At 47.4% G+C, this 25,440-nt stretch overlaps 1 protein-coding gene across 1 annotated transcript in view; it reads right to left on the bottom strand.

Moving 5' to 3' along the window:
- The window catches only part of LOC126416136 (protein cornichon), an 85,580-nt gene that overhangs the window by 17,111 nt on the left and 43,029 nt on the right, over positions 1-25,440 (bottom strand). Inside the window, exon 4 of the mRNA XM_050083677.1 lies at positions 1,225-1,368. Within this exon, the coding sequence (XP_049939634.1) occupies positions 1,225-1,368 (144 nt within the window). The remainder of the gene's footprint in view (positions 1-1,224; positions 1,369-25,440) is intronic.

Genomic DNA, 25,440 nt, shown 5'->3' with positions numbered 1-25,440 from the left:
CATGTGCAACACTCTCAGAATGAAAAACAAGAATGATGTGTAACAACAAAACATGAGTTACACCAAATATATACGCAAAATATTTTGCCACGACAAAATTACATTTTTAGAAACCACGTGAGGTGTTAACTTGCTGATAAAATTCACATTTACATCATCTGGTTTGCAGATGACAAGCTACCAGTGTGGGACTCCATACAGATGGTCCTGTAAAACTGATGTAAAATCAAAGCAAGAAAAAAACCAAATAAAAACTGTCTTTAGGTCTCATTTTGTTAGATCAGTTGCAACCTAAAATATGTTCACTTTTTACAGTTTTTCAAGAATCAAAATCCACTAACGATGGCACGAAAATACTGGGACATATTCAGGTATCAAGAAAAATAGTGTTTCGCATCAATGGCGGAACCTATATCCAATAATTTTAACTGCAAACATGTAAAAACTACAAGAGCTGCAAATCCAGGAGACGTCAACGGCCAAAGCACAGAGGTTATAAAATGCAGGCTTGTAATAGTAAGTAAAGTGTTCCTAAAAAGGAAATTTGTTAGTATCTAATGCAAATTTAAGTCTTTGAATTTCTGAGTGTATCATTATATAAGAGTGAAACATGGGTGATAAAAATTCCACAGAAGAAGAAAACAGATGTTATTGAAATGTAATGCTACAACAGAATGCTGAAGATGAGCTGGGTTGAGTGAGTAATAATGAGGAAATTAATGAACTAGGGGAACTAAATTTATGGCACAACTTCCCTTCATTTAGTCATCAGTTAACAGGACACAACCTGAAGCTTAAAGGAATTGTCAACTTGGTGATGCAGTGGGGGTATAGGCTTGACTGCATAAGAAATTCAGACAGGTGTAGAATGCAGTAGTTATGCAGAAATGACAGTAGCTGCAGGTGACAGGCTAGCACTGAGAGATGCACCAAATGAGTCTTCAGACCAAAGAAGACAAACAACAACAAAATGAAGTGAGTACCTTTTATGTTCTTGGTCACCTATAGAATTTTACACAGTAATTTTCCTTGTAGTGAAATTTCTGAGGAGCAAATACAGTTTTGACTTTAGTTACATACATTTACAAGCTTTTGATTTTTGGAAATGCAGAAAGCAGAATCATTTTATTCTGTAATATCTCTTCTTCCACTCTCTTTCTGTGTTTAACATAACACTGACAATTTACTGTTAACAATGTGAAGAAACTGATGTCTTTTACTTACCCATACAAGTAATAGAAAAATGATAATAAATAAAATGCGAGCTTAATCCAGCCTTCTTTCTGGCACCTGTTTAATACATCTGCATTCATTATGCTTGTGGGATCGTACAGCCCAGGGCCTGACATGACAGGACGAGTCCGGTACCTGAAAGTGATGAGTAACTGACTGTCAGTTTATATTTATGACTGTAACTAATTAAACAGAATAAAACAATTGCTACATAATACTGATAAAAGAGTAGCTAATCTTGAAACTTTTAATTTATTTAGCACTTATGTAAGAGCTTCAATTGCAGGAGTAATATTAGGGTTAGATCAGAAAACTTCGAAATCATTCTAAAGATCCAGGAGATGCTGCAAGTCCAAAAACTTCGGCTTAGCTATTCCAGTAGCTTCAGTGTTCTGAACACTGGTCACTAAAATGTAGAAATAACCTAAGAAGTTCAGAAGCAATCAGGTAGTACAGGTGTAAGATGCAAGCAAGTGGAGCAGAAACAAAAGCATTAAGAAGCCCAAGAAGCTCTTATTTCTGAGTAGCAGTCGCAGGGCAGGAATGTCAGAACTGAGAGATGACTAAATGAAATAAAGTAGGGGATGCAAGCAGTTTGGACCACAGCCTCAACTGAGGAAGACACTAGGCACATAGTTGGCAATGATTCTCACACTAATGTAAAATCTGTGTCACTCTTTGAGCATTATGATAACCTCTGGATGCTCTCAGTGGACTGTGTTAATTTGAAACTTCAAAAATCACACATGGGTGCAGCTGATGCATTCCCCCTGAATCAGTTGTGTCATACACAGCACAGATTACATCTGAATGTTCCTGGTAACAAGCTACTTGCTCAGCTAAGCACTACAGGAGCACCCAGTCTGGCCATAGAAATATCTGTCAATGATTTCCACTGTGATTCCAAGACCTTCTTAGGATAAATTCCTCCAACAGGACAGATCTACAAAACAATTATATTTACAGTTGAGACAGCCAATAGGGAGGGGGAACTGCAGCTTGGGCAAAGCGATAAATATTAAAGAATACTCATATTAGAAGCCTTATTAATGAATGTGATGAACTTCTAATATCCACACAAGAGAGCAGTGTCCAATGAATTTGGCTTAACAGAACATCACATTGAATTTACTGAAATAAAGTCAATACACCATGGTGGATAACAGCTAATATCACATTACTGTGTAACCTACAAGAAGAAAGTAGTAGTGCCTATACAGGGTGTCCCAAAATAATGTATACACTTCTTGAAATTGAATATCTCTTTAATTAAAGGAGATAAAATGCAGTTTTTGTGGGTAATTATTCAGAAGGCAATGAAAAACATAACATTTTCTTTTGTTCCAGGATTGTAAACATGGTGTTATGCTTGGCTCAACAGAAATGCTTGCTAAAGTGTTACAGGAAAACAGAGAATGTGAATGAGGTATGACGATGTTGGAGGGTAACAATTGCAAGAATCTGAGAAAACTTTGACATCAGAGGAACAGTACAAGATTTGAAGAAGGGACATTGCAGAGGAAAGAGATGTTCAGCAGTGATCCAGGCACACACACAATCCCAAATAAATCTGCAAGGCAATGCTCTCAAGGGATTGCGATATGCAAATGCAATGTTCACAGAATTCAGTGGGCTCAGACATTGAAGCCTTACATTCCAAGACTTTTCCATGCTCTTAATGAGGATGATTCCAATAGGTGAAGTGGATTTTGTGAGTGGTTCATTAACAGATGTGAAGAAGAGCAACATTTCCACCATCTAATTCTTTGGTCAGATGAAATGACTTTTAAACTAAATGGAACAATTAACTACCGTAAATGTGTGTACTGGGCCAGTAATAACCCATATGTAATAGAGGAAAGACGAGGAAAGACATGTTAATCTACCAGGAGTACGAGTGTAGTGCAGTCTGTCTTCTGGAAGGTTAATTGGACTGTACTACTTTGAAAACACTGTCACAGGTGACTCTTACTCAGAAATATTGCATACGATAACTCCTGGTCTTAATGACTTTTTTGAAAATGAAGATTATTGCTTTCAACAGGGGGGTGCACCACATCACACATTGATGTGAGGGTATTTGTCAGTTGTAAATTCCCTGCAAGATGGATAGGACAAAGAGGGAGTGTGGAATCTCCAGCTTGAGCCCCTGATTTAAATCCTCTAGACTTTTGTCGCTGGGGTACTCTCGAAAACAAAGTTTACACTGCAAGACCACAAACACTGGATGATATTAGAGAGCAAATTGAGGAGGCCTGTGATGCTATTCCATTATGAACAATTGGGACACCCTGTATATGCAACAAATGGAGCTAGGTCTAGTCCCTTCAGGACAATGCATGTTGACCTGTTCTTTCAATGCTGTGCTACATCAGGAAACAAACAAGCAAATATTACTATAGAGCACCAGTAGGCCATATCTTGTGCTTCATAAATCAGGTATAGAGGGTTTTATTAAGGTTTTATTAAAGTTACGCATATTCAACTAGAGAAGATAGTACTGATCCAGGATATGTGAAATTTTAATTCTTCATGGTATTTTGACAGCAGAACTTGCTGTCTTCTTCAGGTGCTACCCAAGAATGGACCTTGGGTGGATCGAGTCCAGTATTTATGCCTGGATGGTACTGGGCACTCCGTAACCAGATCGTGTCGCATCGGGTGTTCCGTCTGTGGTCCGCACCTGCCAGGAACGGCTCCAATGGTACTCTCTGGCTTCTGGTGTTCCAACTGCCATCCACATCCAGCTCAACCATCCTCTGGGGGTTGTGGCTGTTGTCTGAGGTGTACCAAATTCAACCTGTAATGTCTGCTGCTCTGTCTCATGACTGTTTTCTCAGTATGCCCTTCTGTTTCTTGCAAAATCTTGAAGTGTCCTACGTTGAGTTTTCAGAGGCTCAAGAGCCGGAGCACAGGCAGTGCCAATACTGACATCAACTGTCACGGTTGATGAGATTCTCTCAATGGATTCTTTTATGACTCTGTTCCAGTATCTTGGGGTCTGTGTGATAATCTTTGTGTCACTGCAGATCATTGAGTGACCAAGCTCTAAACAGTTATTGCCTGTCTGAGCATGGTGTGCCCCTGGTGTTCTTTACACCTGATGTCTGTGGCTCTGGTCGTCTGGTCGATGTATGACATCCCACACTGACATGGAATGTTGTGAATACCTAGCTTGCGTAGCCCCAGGTCATCCTTTACATTTCCCAGCACTGTCCCAATTTTAGTGGGCGGGCAAAATACACTCTTGATGTCATGTTTCATGAGATACTGATCTTGGCAGAGATTGGTCCAACACGTGGCAGGTATGCCGCCTTCTTCGCCTCTTCTGGATCCTATGGCTGACTGGCAGGTCAAAATGCATTTTGGATGTCTCTAGAGGAAAACCCATTTTTGCTGAATACTGACAAGAGTATGTGCGCAGTGGGCTAAAGTTTTGAGCACTCCATTCTTCTGTGCTGAACGGTGGCAGCTATAAGCCAGTGTGAGCAGGTCTGTGGTACACTGTGCCCAAATGTGCCATCTGCTTTCCTCTTGACTATTACATAGGAGTTGTCCATCCTTCTCCAGTTCCATCATTATATTTGGGTGGTATGAATTCAGATGTTCCAGAAAATCATATAGCTTCTCCCTACCATAAGGCCAAATAAACATCCACACATCTGAAATAGCACTTAGACTGATATGTGGCCAATGTAAGTGCATCCTCTTCAAACCCTTTCATCAACAGGTTGACCACCACAGGTGACGGAGGAATGCCCATCACCACCAATTCCATTAGCTCGCAAAATTGAGCTCCATATAGGAAGTACGTTGAGGTTAGTACATGACTGAATAAGGAGAGCCCCATCAAACTTCTCTCCAATAAAACTGAGTGAGTCATTGAGTGGCACTCATGTGGAGACACACACACCACACATTGAAACTGACTATGATGTCCGAGTCCAAAATGTGTAGTTGCCTCAGCCATTGTAGCAAGTCCTCCGATTCCAAAAGTGGTGTGCATACTTGCCCTTACGTGATGCCAACAACTTCTTCAGGTATTTTGCAGTAGGGTAGGTGTCCGTGCCAATATTGCCAAAGTAGGTTGAAGAGTAACCCCATTCTTGTGAACTTTGGAGAGTCCATACAGTCTGGGTGGTACTGGTGCTTTGGGATGCAGCTTCTTGATGACTTGCTCAGGCAGGCCCATCTACCTCAGCAGAGCACTGGTCTTTTTGTTCACTTTGTCCATGAGATCGCTTCCTATTGGTTTGTATCCAGGATCTTCCAGAAGTTGTTGCACCTTTCTGTCATACTCCATTTTCTTTAGGATGATTGTGGAGTTCCCCTTGCCTGCTGGCATCCCCACAATGCTGCCAACCTCCCGGAATTGCCTGATTGCAACCCTTTCATTGCCTGAGATGTTGGATTTGGGTGGCTTGATCTTGGTGAGCGTCCTGCAGGTCACTCAAAAAATCTTTTCAGCCACACTGGAAGGTAGCGTGTTGGCTGCTTGCTCAACTGCACTGATACAGGCTGCGACAGGAGTCACTGCGAAGTTGAGGCCCTTGCTGAGTGGGATCAGACTGCAGACAAAACACCCAACATGGTGTGGACCGGTTACAGAAGGCCCAGTAAGAAACAGAAGTGGACACCAAGGAAACAGCCATGTGACAGAGCACCAGACATTACACATTGGCTTTGACACACCTCAGGTAACGACAACCACACCTAGAGGATAGTCGACTTGTGTGAAGACAGCAGTCTTAACACTGGTGACCAGAGAGGACCACTGGAGTCATGCCTGGCAGGCGTGGACCATGGACAGAACACTCGATGCGGTGCCGACCAATTATGGAGTGCCCAGCATCATCGAGGTATAAATATTGGACTTGATCCACCCAAGGACCATTCTAAGGTAGCACTTAAAGAAGACAGTGAGTTATGGCACCGAAAGCAAGTTACGGCTTCAAAATACCATGTGAGAATGACGTGAACATCTGGCAGAGATCCTGATTATTCTACATGTGAAACTATTGATGTCTAGGTTTGGGTTATTTCCCCACAGTAAAATTCCTTTGGGGGACTGAATAATGACAACTCGCAATTTGTTTTTTGGACCCAACTATCGCCATTGTTTGAATATTAAAAACAATACTAAATTTTTTATCTCACTACAGTTGTTAAATGCCAGACAGCTGCTGCCCATTCAGGGCAGAGGAGGCAAGAAGACATGCTGCTAACCCCTCAATGGGCCCAAAATGCTGAGGTGCCCTCTCTTAGAGACAACAGCAAAACCATTCTTCACGAATAAACCATAAGACCAGATCAGTTGCAGAGACATTGTCCAGTAACGCAAGGGGTAGTGAGTCAGGAAGATTAAGAGTTCACTGCAGGGCGGCTATGTTTGGACAGTCCAGAAAAATGTGGAACACTGCCAAACAGGGACCACAATGACAGTGGGGCAGATCCTCGCTGCAGAGGTGATAACCATCAGTCAGTCAAGTATAGCCAATGTGGAACCAGCAAATGATGATTGAGTACTTTTGAGAGGTCCGCATGGAGGACCTCCACTAACTCAAAGTCTTCTTTATAGTCAGAAGTTCATTTGACGAAGTCAGAGTATGCCATTCCATAGTCCAAACCCTAAGAACTTGGCAGCATAATACCAATCAAAGGTTTGGTGCCAGAATATCAGTCCCAACAGGCAGCATGTCAGTAGCCAATTTGGCCAGCTTCTCAGCAAGTTCATTCCCCAGGATCCCAACATGACCCAGTGTCCAGAGCAAAACGGGATTCCTGGGTAGTTAGGAGCAAGTGGTGGCAAGGTTCACACTAGTAAAGAGCTTGAAAGCTGCTCCACGAGTCTCTACATGAGGATGGTCTCATTGGTGCAGGAACGGATATGCACAAGAGCACACGAGATGGCTACCGACTGCAGCCATCCGGCAAGGAGCGGAGTTCATTACATCCTGCATCAATGTAAGCAAAACCTGTGTGACCAGTAATCATCAACCAATCAGTACAGGCTTCTTCTGAACCCCAAAACAAGCCGAGAATGGAGAAGAATTGGCAGTGGAGGGCCATCAGGTGGTGCCGAGTCTTTCGGGCATTCTGATAGGTCAAGACAGAACTGTGGATGTGGGACACACCATGGAGGTGTGTGTGAACAGGCCTGGAGAAGAGGTGGTAGAGAGGAAGCTGGAGTTCTGGAAAATGGGATCAGATGCAGATGTTGATTGTAACCTCAAACTTGGGTCACTGGTGTTAGAAGTGGATCTCTGTACCTCAAAAGAGGAGACAGTACTTCAGGTGCTCCACAGAGCAGTGGATGTTTTATGCATAATCAATCAACTGTTGTTGGCACAGAACTTGCAATGGTGTGACACCTGCCTCTGCTAAGAGGCTGATAATGGGACTTGGTTGGTTGGTTTGTGGGAATGAAGGGACCAGATTACTACGGCCATTGGTCCCTTTTTCTACGGACACGAAACACCCATAAAGAATAAAAATGAACAATGGAGACGACACAGGACAATAAAGACTCAGACAGAGACCAGACAAAAGGAATTAAAATAACACAGAGTCTGACAGTGATCGGCCAACCATAGAGACAAAAAAGGAAAAGCCAACCACCAAGAAACGCACTGAACAACCCAGTCTAAAATCGTAGGCCAAAGGCCAGACTCGACACAAAGTAAGGACAAACACTTAGATCATGACAAAAGCCACTGCACAAATAAAATGCAAAACTAAGCCTGCCATGGCAGTGTCATCTGTTAAAAGTACAGGAAGCGTATCAGACAGCACAAACATCTGCCTGAGCGCAGTTAAAAGGGGACAGGCCAACAAAATGTGGACCACTGTCAAAGCTGACCTGCAACGACATAGAGGTGGGTCCTCACAGTGCAATAAGTAGCTGTGCGTCATCCGGGTGCGGCCAATGCGCGGCTGGCAGAGAACAATACACTCCTTGTGAGAGACCCACAAGGAAGTGCGCCACGCACCGGTAGCCTCCTTAATGGCCTGAAGTTTGTTGGGTGAAGGAAGGGTGCGCCATTCTTCACTCTAAGTGTGAAGTACCTTCTGCCGCAAAACTGACCTGAGGTCACTCTCCGCAAGGCCAATCGCCAAGGCTAGTGCACCGACGGCCTGTTTGGCCAGCATGTCAACTCGTTCATTTCCCACGATGCCGACATGACCCGGGGTCCACACAAAGACCACAGAGCGGTCACAATGGGCAAGAGTATAGAGGGACACCTGGATAGCCATCACCAGACAAGAGAGAGGGAAATACTGGACGATAGCTCATAAACCACTCAGGGAGTCACTACAGATAACGAAGGACTCACCTGAGCAGGAGTGGATATACTCTAGGGCGCGACAGATGGCGACCAGCTCGGCAGTGAAAACGCTGCAGCCAGCCGGCAATGAGTGTTGTTCATAATGATCCCCTAGAGTAAGAGCATAACCGACACAACCAGCAACCATCGAATCATCAGTATAGATGATGTCAGAGCATTGAAATGCGGCAAGGATTGAAAGAAAGCAGCGGCAGAGGGCCTCAGGAGGCACTGAGTCCTTCGGGCCCTGTGCCAAATCGAGCCGAAGGCATGGGCGGGGCACAAATCATGGGGGTGTATGCAGAGGGGCCCGGAAAAGAGGTGGAAGAGGGAAAACCTCAAGCCCACAGAGAAGAGCTCTGACGTGAACTGCGATCGTACAACCTGACTGGGGCCGCCATTCTGGAAGATGGACGGCGGACTGAGGGAACAGGAGACAATAATTGGGATGCCCGGGCAAGCTACAAACGTGTGTAATATAAGCAGCCAGTAATCGTTGGCGCTGGAACTGCAATGGAGGGATACCTGCCTCCACTAGTATGCTGTTGACAGGTCTTGTCCGGAAAGCTCCAGTGGCGAGTTGGATCCCACTGTTAAGGATGGGGTCCAGCAACCGCAATGCGGAAGGGGATGCCGACCTGTAAGCCAGGCTCCCATAATCGAGTCGGGACTGAATTAACGCTTGGTACAGCCGTAGAAGGGTAGACCGATCGGGACCCCAGCTGGTGTGGCTTAAGCAACGAAGGGTGTTAAGATGGCGCAGCACGTCTTTTTAAGCTGCTGAATATGCGGCAGCCAAGTCAACCAGGTATTGAAAACCAATCCCAAAAACCGATGCATCTCCACCACAGCAAGAGGATAGCCATCGAGATAAAGCAGTGGCTCAGGGTGAACAGTGCGCCGCTGGCAGAAATGCATAACGCGGGTCTTGGCAGCCCAAAACTGGAAGCCATGCTCTACAGACCAAGACTGCGCCTTATGGATAGCACCCTGCAGCTGCCGTTCAGCAGCTGCAATGCCAGTGGAGCTATAGTAAAGGCAGAGGTCATCAGCATACAAGGAAACTGAGACAGACATTCCCACCGCCGCAGCGAACCCATTAATTGCAATTAAAAAGAGGCAGACACTTAAGACAGATCCTTGCAGCACCCCATTCTCCTGAACTTGGGAGGAACTGTGGGAGGCTGCAACTTGCACGCGGAAGGTAAGAAGCGACAGAAAATTTTGTATGAAAATTGGTAGCGTACCCCGAAGACTCCAACCATGAAGCATAGAGAGGATGTGATGTCGCCATGTTGTATCGTATGCCTTCCGCATGTCAAAAAAGATAGCGATCACATTATCACGGCAGGCAAAGGCCATACAGATGGCAGACTCCAGGCTCAGCAGATTATCGGCAGCAGAGCGGCCCTTATGGAACCCACCCTCAGATGGAACCAGAAGGCCCCGAGACTTGAGTAGCCAACTCAACCGCCAGCTCACCAAGCGTTCGAGCAACTTGCAAAGAACGTTGATGAGGCTCATGGGGCGGTAACTGTCTACCTCCAGTGGGTTCTTGCCAGGTTTCAAAAAAGGGATTACGATGCTTTCCCGCCATGGTGACGGGAACTCACCCTCAACCCAGATACGGTTGAAAAGGTCTAGGAGGTGTCGTTGGCAGTCCACTGAGAGGTGCTTAAGCATCTGATAGTGGATGCGATCTGGCTCGGGAGCCATATCAGGGCAAGCGGCTAGGGCACTTCAGAATTCCCACTCACTGAACGGAGAATTGTAAGATTCAGGGTGGCGCATGTGAAATGAAAGGCTCCGACATTCCAACCGCTCTTTCAGCGCGTGAAAGGCCAGTGGGTAATTCACAGAAGCGGAACTCTGAGCAAAATGCTCCGCTAAGTGGTTTGCAAGTGTGGCGGAGTCAGTACAGACCGCTCCATTCAGCGAAAGCGCACAGGTACACTGACGGGGGTCCAATAGCCATAAATTATTCTGATCTTGGCCCAAACCTGCGATGGAGAGGTACAGAGGCCAATAGTGGAGATATACCTTTCCCAGCACTCCTGCTTGCATCGGTGAATGAGGAGGTGGGCTCGTGCACGGAGCCGTTTAAAGATGATGAGGTGTTCCAATGAGGGATGCCGCTTGTGACGTTGGAGGGCCCGCCTGCGATCTCTGGTGACCACCAACGCACAGTCCACCACTGAGGGGACCCAGAAGAACAGGGAATGGCAGATTCTGCAGCAGTAACGATGCCTGTGGTGACCAAGTGAACCACTGCATCAATGGCATCAGTGAAAAGAGACTCAATAGTGGCAATGGAGGTGCACAAGTCCCAGTCAGCCTTATTCACAGCCCATCTACAGGGACCCCCCCCCCCCCCCCCACCATGAATCATGGACCTTGCCGTTGGTGGGGAGGCTTGCGTGCCTCAGCGATACAGATGGCCGTACTGTAGGTGCAACCACAACGGAGGGGTATCTGTTAAGAGGCCAGACAAATATGTGGTTCCTGAAGAGGGGCAGCAGCCTTTTCAGTAGTTGCAGGGGCAACAGTCTGGATGATTGACTGATCTGGCCTTGTAACATTAACCAAAACGACCTTGCTCTGCTGGTACTGCGAACGGCTGAAAGCAAGGGGAAACTACAGCCGTAATTTTTCCCGAGGACATGCAGCTTTACTGTATGATTAAATGATGATGGCGTCCTCTTGGGTAAAATATTCCGGAGATAAAATAGTCCCCCATTCGGATCTCCAGGCGGGGACTACTCAAGAGGACGTCGTTATCAGGAGAAAGAAAACTGGCATTCTACGGATTGGAGCGTGGAATGTCAGATCCCTTAATCGGGCAGGTAGGTTAGAAAATTTAAAAAGGGAAATGGATAGGTTAAAGTTAGATATAGTGGGAATTAGTGAAGTTCAGTGTCAGGAGGAACAAGACTTTTGGTCAGGTGATTACAGGGTTATAAATACAAAATCAAATAGGGGTAATGCAGGAGTAGGTTTAATAATGAATAAAAAAATAGGAGTGCGGGTTAGCTACTACAAACAACATAGTGAACGCATTATTGTGGCCAAGATAGACACAAAGCCCATGCCTACTACAGTAGTACAAGTTTATATGCCAACTAGCTCTGCAGATGATGAAGAAATTGATGAAATGTATGACGAGATAAAAGAAATTATTCAGGTAGTGAAGGGAGACGAAAATTTAATAGTCATGGGTGACTGGAATTCGTCAGTAGGAAACGGGAGAGAAGGAAACATAGTAGGTGAATATGGATTGGGGGGAAGAAATGAAAGAGGAAGCCGCCTTGTAGAATTTTGCACAGAGCATAACTTAATCATAGCTAACACTTGGTTCAAGAATCATAAAAGAAGGTTGTATACCTGGAAGAATCCTGGAGATATTAAAAGGTATCAGATAGATTATATAATGGTAAGACAGAGATTTAGGAACCAGGTTTTAAATTTTAAGACATTTCCAGGGGCAGATGTGGATTCTGACCACAATCTATTGGTTATGAACTGCAGATTGAAACTGAAGAAACTGCAAAAAGGTGGGAATTTAAGGAGATGGGACCTGGATAAACTGAAAAAAACCAGAGGTTGTAGAGAGTTTCAGGGAGAGCATAAGGGAACAATTGACAGGAATGGGGGAAAGAAATACAGTAGAAGAAGAGTGGGTAGCTCTGAGGGATGAAGTAGTGAAGGCAGCAGATGATCAAGTAGGTAAAAAGACGAGGGCTAATAGAAATCCTTGGGTAACAGAAGAAATATTGAATTTAATTGATGAAAGGAGAAAATACAAAAATGCAGTAAATGAAGCAGGCAAAAAATGAGATCGACAGGAAGTGCAAAATTGCTAAGCAGAGATGGCTAGAGGACAATTGTAAGGATGTAGAGGCTTGTCTCACTAGGGGTAAGATAGATATTGCCTACAGGAAAATTAAAGAGACCTTTGGAGAGAAAAGAACCACTTGTATGAATATCAAGAGCTCAGATGGCAACCCAGTTCTAAGCAAAGAAGGGAAGGCAGAAAGGTGGAAGGAGTATATAGAGGGTTTATACAAGGGCAATGTACTTGAGGACAATATTATGGAAATGGAAGAGGATGTAGATGAAGATGAAATGGGAGATAAGATACTGCGTGAAGAGTTTGACAGAGCACTGAAAGACCTGAGTCGAAACAAGGCCCCGGGAGTAGACAACATTCCATTACAACTACTGATGGCCTTGGGAGAACCAGTCATGACAAAACTCTACCATCTGGTGAGCAAGATGTATGAGACAGGCGAAATACCCACAGACTTCAAGAAGAATATAATAATTCCAATCCCAAAGAAAGCAGGTGTTGACAGATGTGAAACTTACCGAACTATCAGTTTAATAAGTCACAGCTGCAAAATACTAACGCGAATTCTTTACAGATGAATGGAAAAACTGGTAGAAGCGGACCTCGGGGAAGATCAGTTTGGATTCCGTAGAAATGTTGGAACACGTGAGGCAATACTAGCCTTACAACTTATCTTAGAAGAAAGATTAAGAAAAGGCAAACCTACGTTTCTAGCATTTGTAGACTTAGACAAAGCTTTTGACAACGTTAACTGGAATACTCTCTTTCAAATTCTGAAGGTGGCAGGGGTAAAATACAGGGAGCGAAAGGCTATTTACAATTTGTACAGAAACCAGATGGCAGTTATAAGAGTCGAGGGGCATGAAAGGGAAGCAGTGGTTGGGAAAGGAGTGAGACAGGGTTGTAGCCTCTCCCCGATGTTATTCAATCTGTATATTGAGCAAGCAGTAAAGGAAACAAAAGAAAAATTCAGAGTAGGTATTAAAATTCATGGAGAAGAAGTAAAAACTTTGAGGTTCGCCGATGACATTGTAATTTTGTCAGAGACAGCAAAGGACTTGGAAGAGCAGTTGAACGGAATGGACAGTGTCTTGAAAGGAGGATATAAGATGAACATCAACAAAAGCAAAACAAGGATAATGGAATGTAGTCAAATTAAATCGGGTGATGCTGAGGGGATTAGATTAGGAAATGAGACACTTAAAGTAGTAAAGGAGTTTTGCTATTTAGGGAGTAAAATAACTGATGATGGTCGAAGTAGAGAGGATATAAAATGTAGACTGGCAATGGCAAGGAAATCGTTTCTTAAGAAGAGAAATTTGTTAATATCGAGTATAGATTTAAGTGTCAGGAAGTCGTTTCTGAAGGTATTTGTATGGGGTGTAGCCATGTATGGAAGTGAAACATGGACGATAAATAGTTTGGACAAGAAGAGAATAGAAGCTTTCGAAATGTGGTGCTACAGAAGAATGCTGAAGATAAGGTGGGTAGATCACGTAACTAATGAGGAGGTATTGAATAGGATTGTGGAGAAGAGAAGTTTGTGGCACAACTTGACTAGAAGAAGGGATCGGTTGGTAGGACATGTTTTGAGGCATCAAGGGATCACAAATTTAGCATTGGAGGGCAGCGTGGAGGGTAAAAATCGTAGAGGGAGACCAAGAGATGAATACACTAAGCAGATTCAGAAGGATGTAGGTTGCAGTAGGTACTGGGAGATGAAGAAGCTTGCACAGGATAGAGTAGCATGGAGAGCTGCATCAAACCAGTCTCAGGACTGAAGACCACAACAACAACAACAACAACAACAACTACAGGGGCACCCAGAAGAGTGACGCTGTGGCAGTGACAGAAAGATCGCAAAGTGGTCACCACCGCACAAGTTGTCGTGCACACTCCATTGGACAGATGGTAATAGGCTAGGGCTGCAAATCAAAAGGTCGACGGCTGAGTACGTGCCATGCGCCACACTGAAATGTGTGAAGGCACCATTATTTAAAAGGGAAAGGTTGAGCTGTGCCAACACTTGCTCAATGATGCTGCCTCGGCCTGTTGCCACTGATCCACCCCACAGAGGGTTATGGGCATTGAAGTCGTCAAGTAACAGAAAAGGTGGGGGCAACTGGGCTATCAGCACAGCCAGGACATGCTGCAGGACATCACCATCCCGGGGAAGACAGACAGCAACAGCCTGAGGTGTCCACACCCCAACAACAACTGCCCATAAAGGTGTTTGTTGAGGGACACTCTTCCTGTAAAGGGCATGAAGGATGTAGATGCAGACGCCACCAGATACCATCTCATAATCTGCCCGGTTCTTATAATAACTCCGATAGCCATGGAGGGCGGGGGTTCGCACTGCTGGAAACCAAGTGTCCTGAAGAGCAATGCAGAGGAAAGGGTGAAGGTTGGGAAGTTGTTGGAGCTCAGCAAGATGGTGGAATAAACCGTTGCAGTTCCACTGGAGGATGACTTTGTCCATGGCTGAGAAAGGCGTGAAGAGACAGGAGGCAGATTACGCAGCTGGGCCACCTGCCACCACTGATTGAGTACTCGTGTGAGTGACATCCATTGTGTCTGAGGATCCGGCAAGATCTAGGTCCTCAGCGGACGCCACAATCTCTACCTCATCCGCAGATGCTGAGCTGGTAGGGAATGGTGGGAGTGCTGCCACCGCAAGGTCTGGATTCTTGGGTGCCGCCTTCTTTTTCTGTTTTCCTCGCTGTGCCTTCGGTGGTTCTGGCTGGGAGGGCTTCACTGAGTCAGTCTCAGGGATGGACCATGAAGCCCTACAACCAGCGACCTGTGGTTGCTTCAGCCACTGGCAGGTGTCCGCTTTTCCACTTGTCAGAACCTGGGGAGGGAGGGCCCCAAGGGATCCCCCTCCTTCCTGGCGAGAGAAGCCGAAGAGGACTTACGCTTCTCCAGCTGGGAATTGGGAACTGATGTCCCTGAAGATTTGTGGGGTGGGGTGGGGTGGGGGTGGGGGAGGGGATGTTGCTCCAGAAGTAGATGAAGCATGAGCAACAGGGAGTGAAGTGACCCCCCCACCATCAAGAGGGCAGGTGGAGTCCGACAGATCAGAGAGCCAACTGTACGCGACGAAACAGAAGACGGTAGAACTGTTGGTGCAGCGGCAGTGTAGGTGGATGTCATTGGCACAGGATGTACCTCTCATATTTCCACTTAGCCTCAGTGTAGGTCAGGCGATCCAGGGTCTTATATTGCATTCTCTTTCATTCTTTCTGTAAAATCCTACAGTCCGGCGAGCAAGGGGAATGGTGTTCTCCGAAGTTAACACAGATAGGAGGCGGGGCACTTGGAAGGATGTCCACAATCTCGACAAGACATACGCCCAAACTTCCAGTATTTAAAACACCGCATTGGGGGAGGGATACATGGCTTCACATCACAGTGGTAAACCATCACCTTGACCTTTTCGGGTAAGGCGTCACCCTTGAAGGCCAAGATGAAGGCACTGGTGGCTACCTGATTATCCCCTGGACCCTGATGGATGCGCCAGACAAAGTGAACACCTCGTGATTCTAGGTTGGTGCGCAATTCATCGTCTGACTGCAAAAGAAGATCCCTGTGGAATATAACACCCGGGACCATGTTTAAACTCTTATGGGGCGTGATGGTAACTGAAACATTCCCCAACTTGTCACAAGCGAGTAGCCTCTGTGACTGGGCAGAGGATGCTGTTTTGATCAAAACTGACCCAGAGTGGATTTTGGACAAGCCCTCCACCTCGCCAAACTTGTCCTCTAAATGCTCCACAAAAAACTGAGACTTCATCGAAATAAATGATACGCCACCAACTCATCACATACAGACGAGATACCGGGGTGAATAAACTTCACTGCCTTCTTTCGCCACATGTTCCTCCCATGGAGTGGCCAGGGAGGGAAATGATCTCAGATCGTATTTCTTGCCATTGAGGTTAGACCTCGATCGCTTAGAGCCTGCTGGTGGAGGCTCACCAGCGAGGAGAGATGATGTACCATGCTTCACTGCGGGTCATCCGCCCTGATGCCACCCACTCCGACCAGGGCCTCTACCCACGGGCACCACCCAGCCGCAGCAAAGACCACCTGGCAGGATGGCCCTTGCTGGGAGTCCCGATGCCCCAGGGAGATAAGCATCTACTCCTTGGCATACGTGGGGAGGTAGCAGCTCAGGCATCAGCAGTGCGATCCCTGTGTAGTCAGGGGGCTACCACCAAGAGGGTACATGACAACCCCACCATAAAGGACTGGCTACCGGGCTGGATTTGGGGTGTCTAACATCCATTTGTATCGTGAGGGCGAAGATGGAAGCACACAATGGAGGGATGTATGCTACACACTGCAGCTGAAGTGCTCGGAAGCTCGGTGCAAGTCCAACTCCATGACAATATCGAGTGTGCCAGATCTTAGGGCAAGACTGATTTTTGATGCACCACATAAGGCATCCTTCCCCACATGGTACACACTAACAGAAAATTTTGAAATGTAGAGGTCAAACCCCTTAGGGGACCATCACATTAAGGCCGAAACGTTGGAGACTCCTTTTAGTCGCCTCGTACGACAGGCAGGAATACCACGGGCCTATTTTTTTTTTTGTGGTTTTAGGGCGCACAACTTCAATGGTCATTAGCGCCCTGACTACTCTAAGAATGCACCGCGAGGCACAAGTTGACCACAACAACTAAAAGGGAAAACACGATAAAAGACAGACTGACAGGCATAAGATTAAAAAACAGCATCATCAAATGTCCTTAGCGAGGTTTGTCAAATTGATAAAACGAAGAACACGAGCAGCTGCTCGTGGGTCATCCGCTAAAATGGCATCGAAAGTATTTGGCAGGTTAAGATCGAGGCGCAGTGTGTTAAGATCTGGACAGGACATTAAAATGTGTCTAACCGTCAGCAAGTGCCCACATGGGTAGAACGGCGCCGGCGCAGCCGTCAGCAGATGGCGATGGCTGAACCGGCAGTGTCCAATTCTTAACCTGGCTAAAACGACCTCCTCCCGCCGAGAAGGGCGTGAGGAGGACGTCCAAGCCACGGGAAGAGGTTTTAAGGCCCGAAGCTTGTTGTCGGTAAGTGCAGCCCAATCGGCATGCCACAGCGATAAGATGCGCCGACAAATGACCCCGCTAAAATCGGACGAAGGGACACAACAAGAAGCTGTCCGAGGCTGGAGGACCGCAGCCTTGGCCGCGGCATCTGCAGCTTCGTTCCCAGGGATACCGACATGGCCAGGAACCCACATAAAGCTAACTGGAGAACCGACGTCCACCAGCTGCTGAAGAGAGCGTTGGATCCGGTGTACGAAAGGGTGAACCGGGTACGGATCACTGAGGCTCTGGATGGCGCTCAGGGAATCTGAGCAGATGACATAAGCAGGATGTCGGTGGCGGCAGATGTAAAGAACAGCCTGGTAGAGGGCAAAGAGCTCAGCTGTGAAGACCGAACAATGGCCATGGAGCCGGTATTTGAAACTTTGTGCCCCGACAATAAAGGAACACCCGACCCCGTCATTGGTCTTTGAGCCATCTGTATAAATGAAGGTCCTATTGATGAACTTTGATCGAAGTTCAACAAAACGGGAGTGGTAGACTGAACTGGGGGTAACCTCTTTTGGGAGCGAGCTGAGGTCAAGGTGAACGCTGACCTGAGCCTGGAGCCAAGGTGGCGTGTGGCTCTCGCCCACTCGAAAGGTTGCAGGGAGTGAAAAATTAAGGTGGTGAAGGAGGCGACGAAAGCGAACTCCAGGGGGTAGCAGGGCAGAGACATACAACCCGTATTGACGGTCGAGAGAGCCGTCAAAAAAGGAGCGATAAGACGGGTGGTCGGGCATTGACAGTAGCCGGCAGGCATACCGACAAAGCAGTATATCGCGCCGGTAGGTGAGTGGCAATTCGCCAGCGTCAGCGTGAAGACTCTCTACGGGACTAGTATAAAATGCTCCAATCGCAAGTCGTAGACCCCGATGTTGTATGGAGTTGAGGCGGCGTAAGATGGATGGCCGTGCAGAGGAGTATACGAAGCTCCCATAATCCAGCTTGGAGCGGACGATCGACCGATATAGACGAAGCAGGACGGTTCGATCTGCTCCCCACGACATACCACTGAGAACACGGAGGACATTTAAAGAACAGGTACAACGGGCAGCCAAATATGACACATGTGGAGACCAGCTAAGTTTTCTGTCAAATGTAAGACCTAAAAATTTTGTTGTCTCCACGATTGGGAGAGCAACGGGACCGAGTCGTAAGGACGGTGGGAGAAACTCTCTGTAGCGCCAGAAGTTTATACAGACCGTCTTCTCGGCAGAAAAACGGAAGCCATTGGCGACACTCCAGGAGTAAAGACAGTCAAGAGAACGCTGAAGACAGTGCTCCAGAACACGTGTACACTGCGCACTGCAATAGATGGTAAAATCGTCCACGAAGAGGGAGCCTGATACATCAGCTGGGAGGCAATCCATTATTGGATTGATCGCGATGGCGAAGAGAGCGACGCTCAAAACTGAGCCCTGTGGCACCCCATTCTCCTGGCGAAAGGTGTCTGACAGGACAGAACCCACACGTACCCTGAACCGTCGATCCATTAAAAAAGAACGAATAAAAAGAGGGAGGCGACCGCAAAGGCCCCATGTATGCATGGTGCGGAGAATGCCCACCCTCCAACAGGTGTCGTAAGCCTTCTCCAAATCAAAGAACACAGCCGCAGTCGGGCGCTTCCGCAAGAAGTTATTCATAATGAAGGTCGACAAGGTAACCAGATGGTCAACAGCAGAGCGGCGCCTACGAAATCCACATTGTACATTGGTAAGTAGGCGTCGAGACTCGAGCAGCCAAACCAATCGAGAGTTAACCATTCGCTCCATCACTTTACAGACACAGCTGGTAAGTGAGATGGGTCGATAACTGGAAGGCAAATGCTTGTCCTTCCCCGGCTTAGGAATCGGAACAACAATAGACTCGCGCCAGCATGCGGGGACATGTCCCTCAATCCAGATGCGATTATAAGTACGAAGAAGAAAACCTTTACCCGCAGGAGAAAGGTTCTTCAGCATCTGAATATGAATAGAATCAAGCCCTGGAGCGGAGGACCGTGATCGACCAAGTGCGTTTTCGAGTTCCCGCATGGTGAATGGGGCATTATAATTTTCACGATTCGAGGAGCGGAAGTTAGGTGGCCTAGCCTCCTCTGCCTGTTTGCGGGGGAGGAAGGCAGGGTGGTAATGAGCGGAGCTCGAAACCTCGGCGAAAGAGCGGCCGAAGGCATTGGAGACATCCTCAGGGGCCACAAGGACGTCATTCGCGACCGTCAAGCCAGAAACTGGTGAGTGGACCTTAGTGCCAGATAGCCGGCGCAGGCCACCCCAGACAACAGAAGGAGGAGTAAAAGTGTTGAAGGTGCTTGTGAAAGCAGCCCAGCTGGCTTTCTTGCTTTCTTTAATAATACGACGACACTGAGCACGTAATCGTTTATAATTGATACAATTCGCCACTGTAGGGTGGCGTTTAAAGGTGTGTAAAGCACGTCGACGAGCACGTAAAGCGTCTCTACATGCTGCAGTCCACCAGGGGACCGGTACGCGACGTGGAGAAGAAGTAGGGTGAGGGATGGAATATTCAGCAGCAGCGAGAATGACTTCCGTGAGGTGTGCGACCTGACGATCGCAGCTCGTGAAGGTTTGATCCTGAAAGGTCACCCTGGAAGAGAAGAGCCCCCAGTCTGCCTTGGAGATCGTCCAACTAGAGGAGCATGGAGAGGGGGTATGCTGCAGGAGATGGATAACACACGGGAAGTGGTCGCTCGAATATGTATCTGAAAGTACATACCACTCAAACCGGCGTGCAAGTTGGGGAGTACATATAGAGAGGTCTAAATGGGAATAGGTGTGAGATGTGTCTGAAAGAAAAGTAGGGGCGCCAGCATTGAGGCAGACAAGGTTGAGCTGGTGAAAAAGGTCTGCTAACAGGGAGCCCCTCGGGCAGGATGCTGGAGAGCCCCAAAGGGGATGGTGGGCATTGAAGTCTCCAGTTAACAAAAATGGTGCAGGTAGCTGAGCAATAAGTTGCATCATGTCTGCCCTGGTAACGGCAGATGACGATGGAGTGTAAACGGTACAAATGGAAAATGTAAAAGTGGGGAGAGTAATGCGGATGGCAACTGCCTGCAGGCCGGTGTGCAACGTGATGGGATCATAGTAAATATCATCCCGGACCAGCAACATCACCCCTCCATGAGCCGGGATTCCTACCACAGGGGGTAGGTCAAAACGCACAGAGGTGTAGTGTGCCAAGGCAATTTGATCGCTTGGGTGTAGCTTCGTTTCCTGGAGGGCTACGACGAGCGGACGGTGCAAGCGGAGCAGCAACTTCAAGTCCTCTCGATTGGAGCGAATTCTGCGAATATTCCAGTGAATAAGTGCCATCGTAAGAAAGGGAAGGTAAAAAAAGGGGTCATCTCGAAGGCCGCGGAGGGCCTGGCTTCGAGCGAGCACTGCAGCCGCTATCAGTAGGCGGACAGTCTTCGTCCATTGGGTCTATAGGTTCATCGGCCATCTTGGGAAGATGGCCGGGAGGGGGAGCTTCCTCCGCCGGTGGACGGCCAGATGTTCGGCTTCCAGCGGTGCGGCCAGGCGAAACGGATGACGGCCTGGGGCGGCAACCGCTGGGTGGCGCAGGAGAAGAAATGCGCCGTGGTGGAGAAGGAGAACTGTGCTTCCTAGGAGCCTTCTTGGAAGTACGTTTGGTGGAAGTACCGGTCGAAGGCTGGGAGGTCGAGGTACGCAGGAAGTCTGCACGGGACGGTTCCTTCTTAAAGGCCCGTGCATCTGACTTCTGGGTCTTCGTCTTGGCAGAAGCTGACGAAGGTGCTTGTGTCTGAGGGGTGACGGGAGGGAGAGGAGACGTCGACCGGGCGATCTTAGCACTGGCCGAACGGACGACCGTGGTGCTGAAGGTCAGATCGCATGTCTGGGTTGCCACCTCCCTGGTAGTCCGAGGAGAGGCGAGGACAGTACTGTATTTCCCCGCTGGGAGCAGTGTGGGCTTCCTACTAGCTAATAGCTTGCGAGCAGCCGAGGTGGACACTTTCTCTTTGACCCGAATTTCTTGTATACAGCGTTCTTCCTTATAGACAGGACAGTCGCGGGAGGATGCGGCATGGTCACCCTGACAGTTCACACAACGAGGAGACGGAGGTGGACAGTCACCCTCATGGGCATCCCTGCCGCAAGTGACACATTTAGCCGCATTGGAACAAGACTGTCGAGTGTGATTGAAACGCTGACACTGGTAACAGCGCATAGGTGTCGGGACATAGGGGCGAACAGAAATAACCTCATAGCCTGCCTTGATGCGCGATGGCAGTTTAACACTATCGAAGGTCAAGAAAAGTGTCCGGGTCGGTACAAGGTCACTGTTGACCTTTTTCATGACCCTATGGACAGCCGTCACACCCTGCTCAGCGAGGAAAGATTGAATCTCCTCGTCAGTCAGTCCGTCGAGGGAGCTAGTATAGACCACACCACGAGACGAATTCAAAGTGCGGTGAGCCTCCACCCGCACAGGGAACGTGTACAGGAGTGTGGCCCGAAGCAGTTTTTGTGCCTGAAAGGCGCTCTCAGTTTCTAGTAATAAGGTACCGTTACGCAACCTGGTACAAGATTTGACAGATCCGGCTATGGCATCTACACCCTTCTGGATAACGAAAGGGTTGACAGACGAAAAATCCTTTCCGTCCTCAGATCGAGAAACGACGAGGAACTGTGGGGCAGGTGGTAGTACTTTAGTCACTGATGGCTGGTCACGTTTCCGTTTTTGGGCAGAAGTCGAGACAGATGGAGTGAAATCCATTGCGGAGGAATCCCCCATGATTGCCAGCGTCTCCGATGGCGGGCTCCTTCCTTATGGGGACCCTCTCAGAGGGCACTCCCGCCTTAGGTGAATGTTTACACCTCAGGTCACACCTCCCGAGAACCAGACGGAGGGACCAATCGGCATGGTCAGAAGGTATCAGCTCAGGCAATCACCCCTCCCCGGGCCTGGCCTTTACCAGGGGGTACGCGCGTGCCTTACATGTCTACCCAGGGCGGGGAATTACGCGTTACCCCGTCACCGGCTACACGTGCGAACGCGTGGGTCGGCCTTCAGGCACGCACAGGGAGGAAGGAAGAAGAGGAAAAGGAGGAGAGAAAGGGAGAGAGAGGACAGACTGTCTCAAACGCCGAGGCGGAGACCAGAGAAGGCAAGGAGAAGAAGGTAATGAGAAGGCAAGGAGAAGAAGGCAATGAGAAGGCAAGGAGAAGAAGGCACGGAAACAGTAAGGAAGACAGTGAGGTGGAAAAGAGCAAAGAAAGGAACCAACCAAAGGAAGGAAGAAACGAGAAGGGAAAAAGCAAAATGACCGCAAATAGAGGTCGTGGAACCGTCCGTCTCCGGACGCAGGCGCTAACGACCCCCTTGAGGGGGTGGGACTGCTTTTAGTCGCCTCTTACGACAGGCAGGAATACCTCGGGCCTATTCTAATCCCCGGACCCGCAGGGGGGGGGGGGGGGGGGGGGGGGGGGGGAGATAATGGGACTAGTCTGAAAGGTGCCAGTTGCCAGTTGTAACCGCTAATGACATATCAGGTCATGCATCTGTGCCATCGAAGGTGCCACCAAACTGTATTGCAAGACTCCCATAATCTAGATGGGACTGGACCAATGCATTGTAGAGATGTAGCAGAGTCAAGTGTTTCGTGCCCCAGTAGGTATTCCTGAGGCATCTAAGAGCGCTGACCAACATGTGTGCTTTAGTTGACAAATATGGGGAAGCCATGTCAACCAGGTATTGAAGACCAGTCTGAAAAAATTATGAAAGTCCACCACATTGAGAGGCTGACCATCAGAGTACGCATCTGGAAGGGGATGCACTGTACAGTGATAACAGAAATGCATAACACAGGTCTTGGCAGCAGAAAACTGGAAGCCATAAGTAAGAACCCACGATTGCACTCTGTGTACTGCTCCCTGCAGCCTGTGTTCAGCAACACCCATCACAGATGAACAAAAATAAATGCAGAAGTCATCAGCAGACAAAGAGGACACTGTAGGACCCACAGCCACCACAAGACCAATGACAGCCACTAAAAAGAGTGGGACAATGAAAATAGAAACCTGCAGAACCCATTCTCGTGCAGATGGAATGAGCTAAGGGAGGTGCCAAACCTATAACTGAAAAGTGAGACACGAAAGAAACTTCAGAATAAAAATCTGGAGTGGGCCATGGAGTCCTCGCTCACATAAGATGGCAAGGATGTGGCGATGCTATGTGGTATTATAAGCTTTATGCAGATCAAAGAAGATTGCAACAAGGTGTTGATGTCAGGCAAAAGCTGTTCGGATATCAGATTCCAGATGGATTAAATTATCTGCAGTATGGGTCAAAGCCAAAAGGTCCCGGGTTCTAGGATCCAATACAGCGTTCGACTCTCCATATAGTCAAGTAACTTGCAGAGGACACTGGTTAAACTGACTGGACAATGGCTGGCTATCTGAAGAGGTGGTTTATCCAATTTTGAAACTACAATAACAACACTTTCTTGCCACTAGGGAGGGAATTTCCCCTCACTCCACAGACAGTTGTAAAGGGCATGTATATGATCTGGCTAGTCACTGATAAGTGTTTAAGAATTTGGTTGTGCACCTGGTCCGGTCCAGGGGCCATGTCGCAGCAGTGCTTATTTCCACTCCTGGTCTTGGCCTGGATGAAATGCTGAGCAAAATGCTCAGCAATATTGTGTGGGCTGGTGAGGATAACACCATTTAGGAAAATTCCCGGGACAACTGTAGGAGGAGTGGTCAAAATTGCACCTGATCTTTGCTCATACCTTTGAAGAGGGAGTATGCAGCCCTGTGGTAGTGACATCATCCCCAACAAATCTGTTTCTGAAATTTCATTAGATAACGGGCCCATGCATGAAGCCATTTAAAGGAAAGGAGGTGGTTAAGAGATGGATGCCACAGTCAAATTCAGTGCTGTCTAATCAATACCATTGTGTGATGAAGTGGTTGGGATGGCAGCTAAGGAAAAGGCATCTCAATCGGCACTAGTAAAGACCCACCTGGAGGGGCGACCGGACAAAGGACTCTGAAGAAAAGCTAAGACAACTGGAAAATTATGGCTGTTGCACAACTTATCATGAACTACTTATTGAATGGGGGGGAGAAATCCAGGGCTACAAATGGAAAGTTGAATGGCCAAGAAAGTGCCATATGCCACACTAGAGTGTGTGTGGAAGTTCCAGTGTTGAGGAGGCAGAGATCAGGCCCCACCAGCAGGTCTTCAACAATCCCACCCCAATCAGTGGTCACAGTACCATTAAAATCCCTAAGGAGAAGAAACAGAGGCGACAGCTGTCTAAGGAGTGCAAGACGAGTAAGAAGCATAGGGAGAAGATAAAGATAAGGATTGCATATTGTTACCAGAGCCGCCACTTCCAGTGCAGTTTGAAGAGGAACCCAGAAACTAACAATGTCTGCATGGACCAACGTACAGACACCACAAGAGGCCCACAGAGGGAATGATACCTTGTTCTTAGAAGTATATCTCATTATTCTGACTTAAAGAGGAGAGTGTTGGATTACTTTTTATGTATTTTCTCTCTCTCTCTCTCTCTCTCTCTCTCTCTCTCTCTCTCTCTCTCTCTCTGGGGCAATGCAAATAAAGCATTTAAACAGTAGACGTCGGTAGTGTACAGTGTATCAACACATATCTTGGAGTTGTCTTTTTAATGATCTTTAAACTCTTACGTTTACTTCCTAGTACATTTACTCTGTAATTGTTTTCGTTGTTGTTGATAAAAATCAATTCCAACTCAACTGTGATTGGTACAATCACAATATAAAACACAATGAAGATTTCATTTAGACATTGTCTCCTTGTCTAGAGTTCAGCATCGAGTTATGTATCTTGGTACCAAGCATTCACCAAGCTCCCATTTAACATATTGCAAGGAACTGGGAGGTCTCACCAGTTCAATAGAAAAT

This window comes from Schistocerca serialis, chromosome 8, assembly GCF_023864345.2.
Source record: "Schistocerca serialis cubense isolate TAMUIC-IGC-003099 chromosome 8, iqSchSeri2.2, whole genome shotgun sequence".
NCBI lineage: Eukaryota > Metazoa > Arthropoda > Insecta > Orthoptera > Acrididae > Schistocerca > Schistocerca serialis.
Note: the sequence above shows the minus strand (reverse complement) of the source record. Positions and strands in the feature narration are given on the sequence as shown.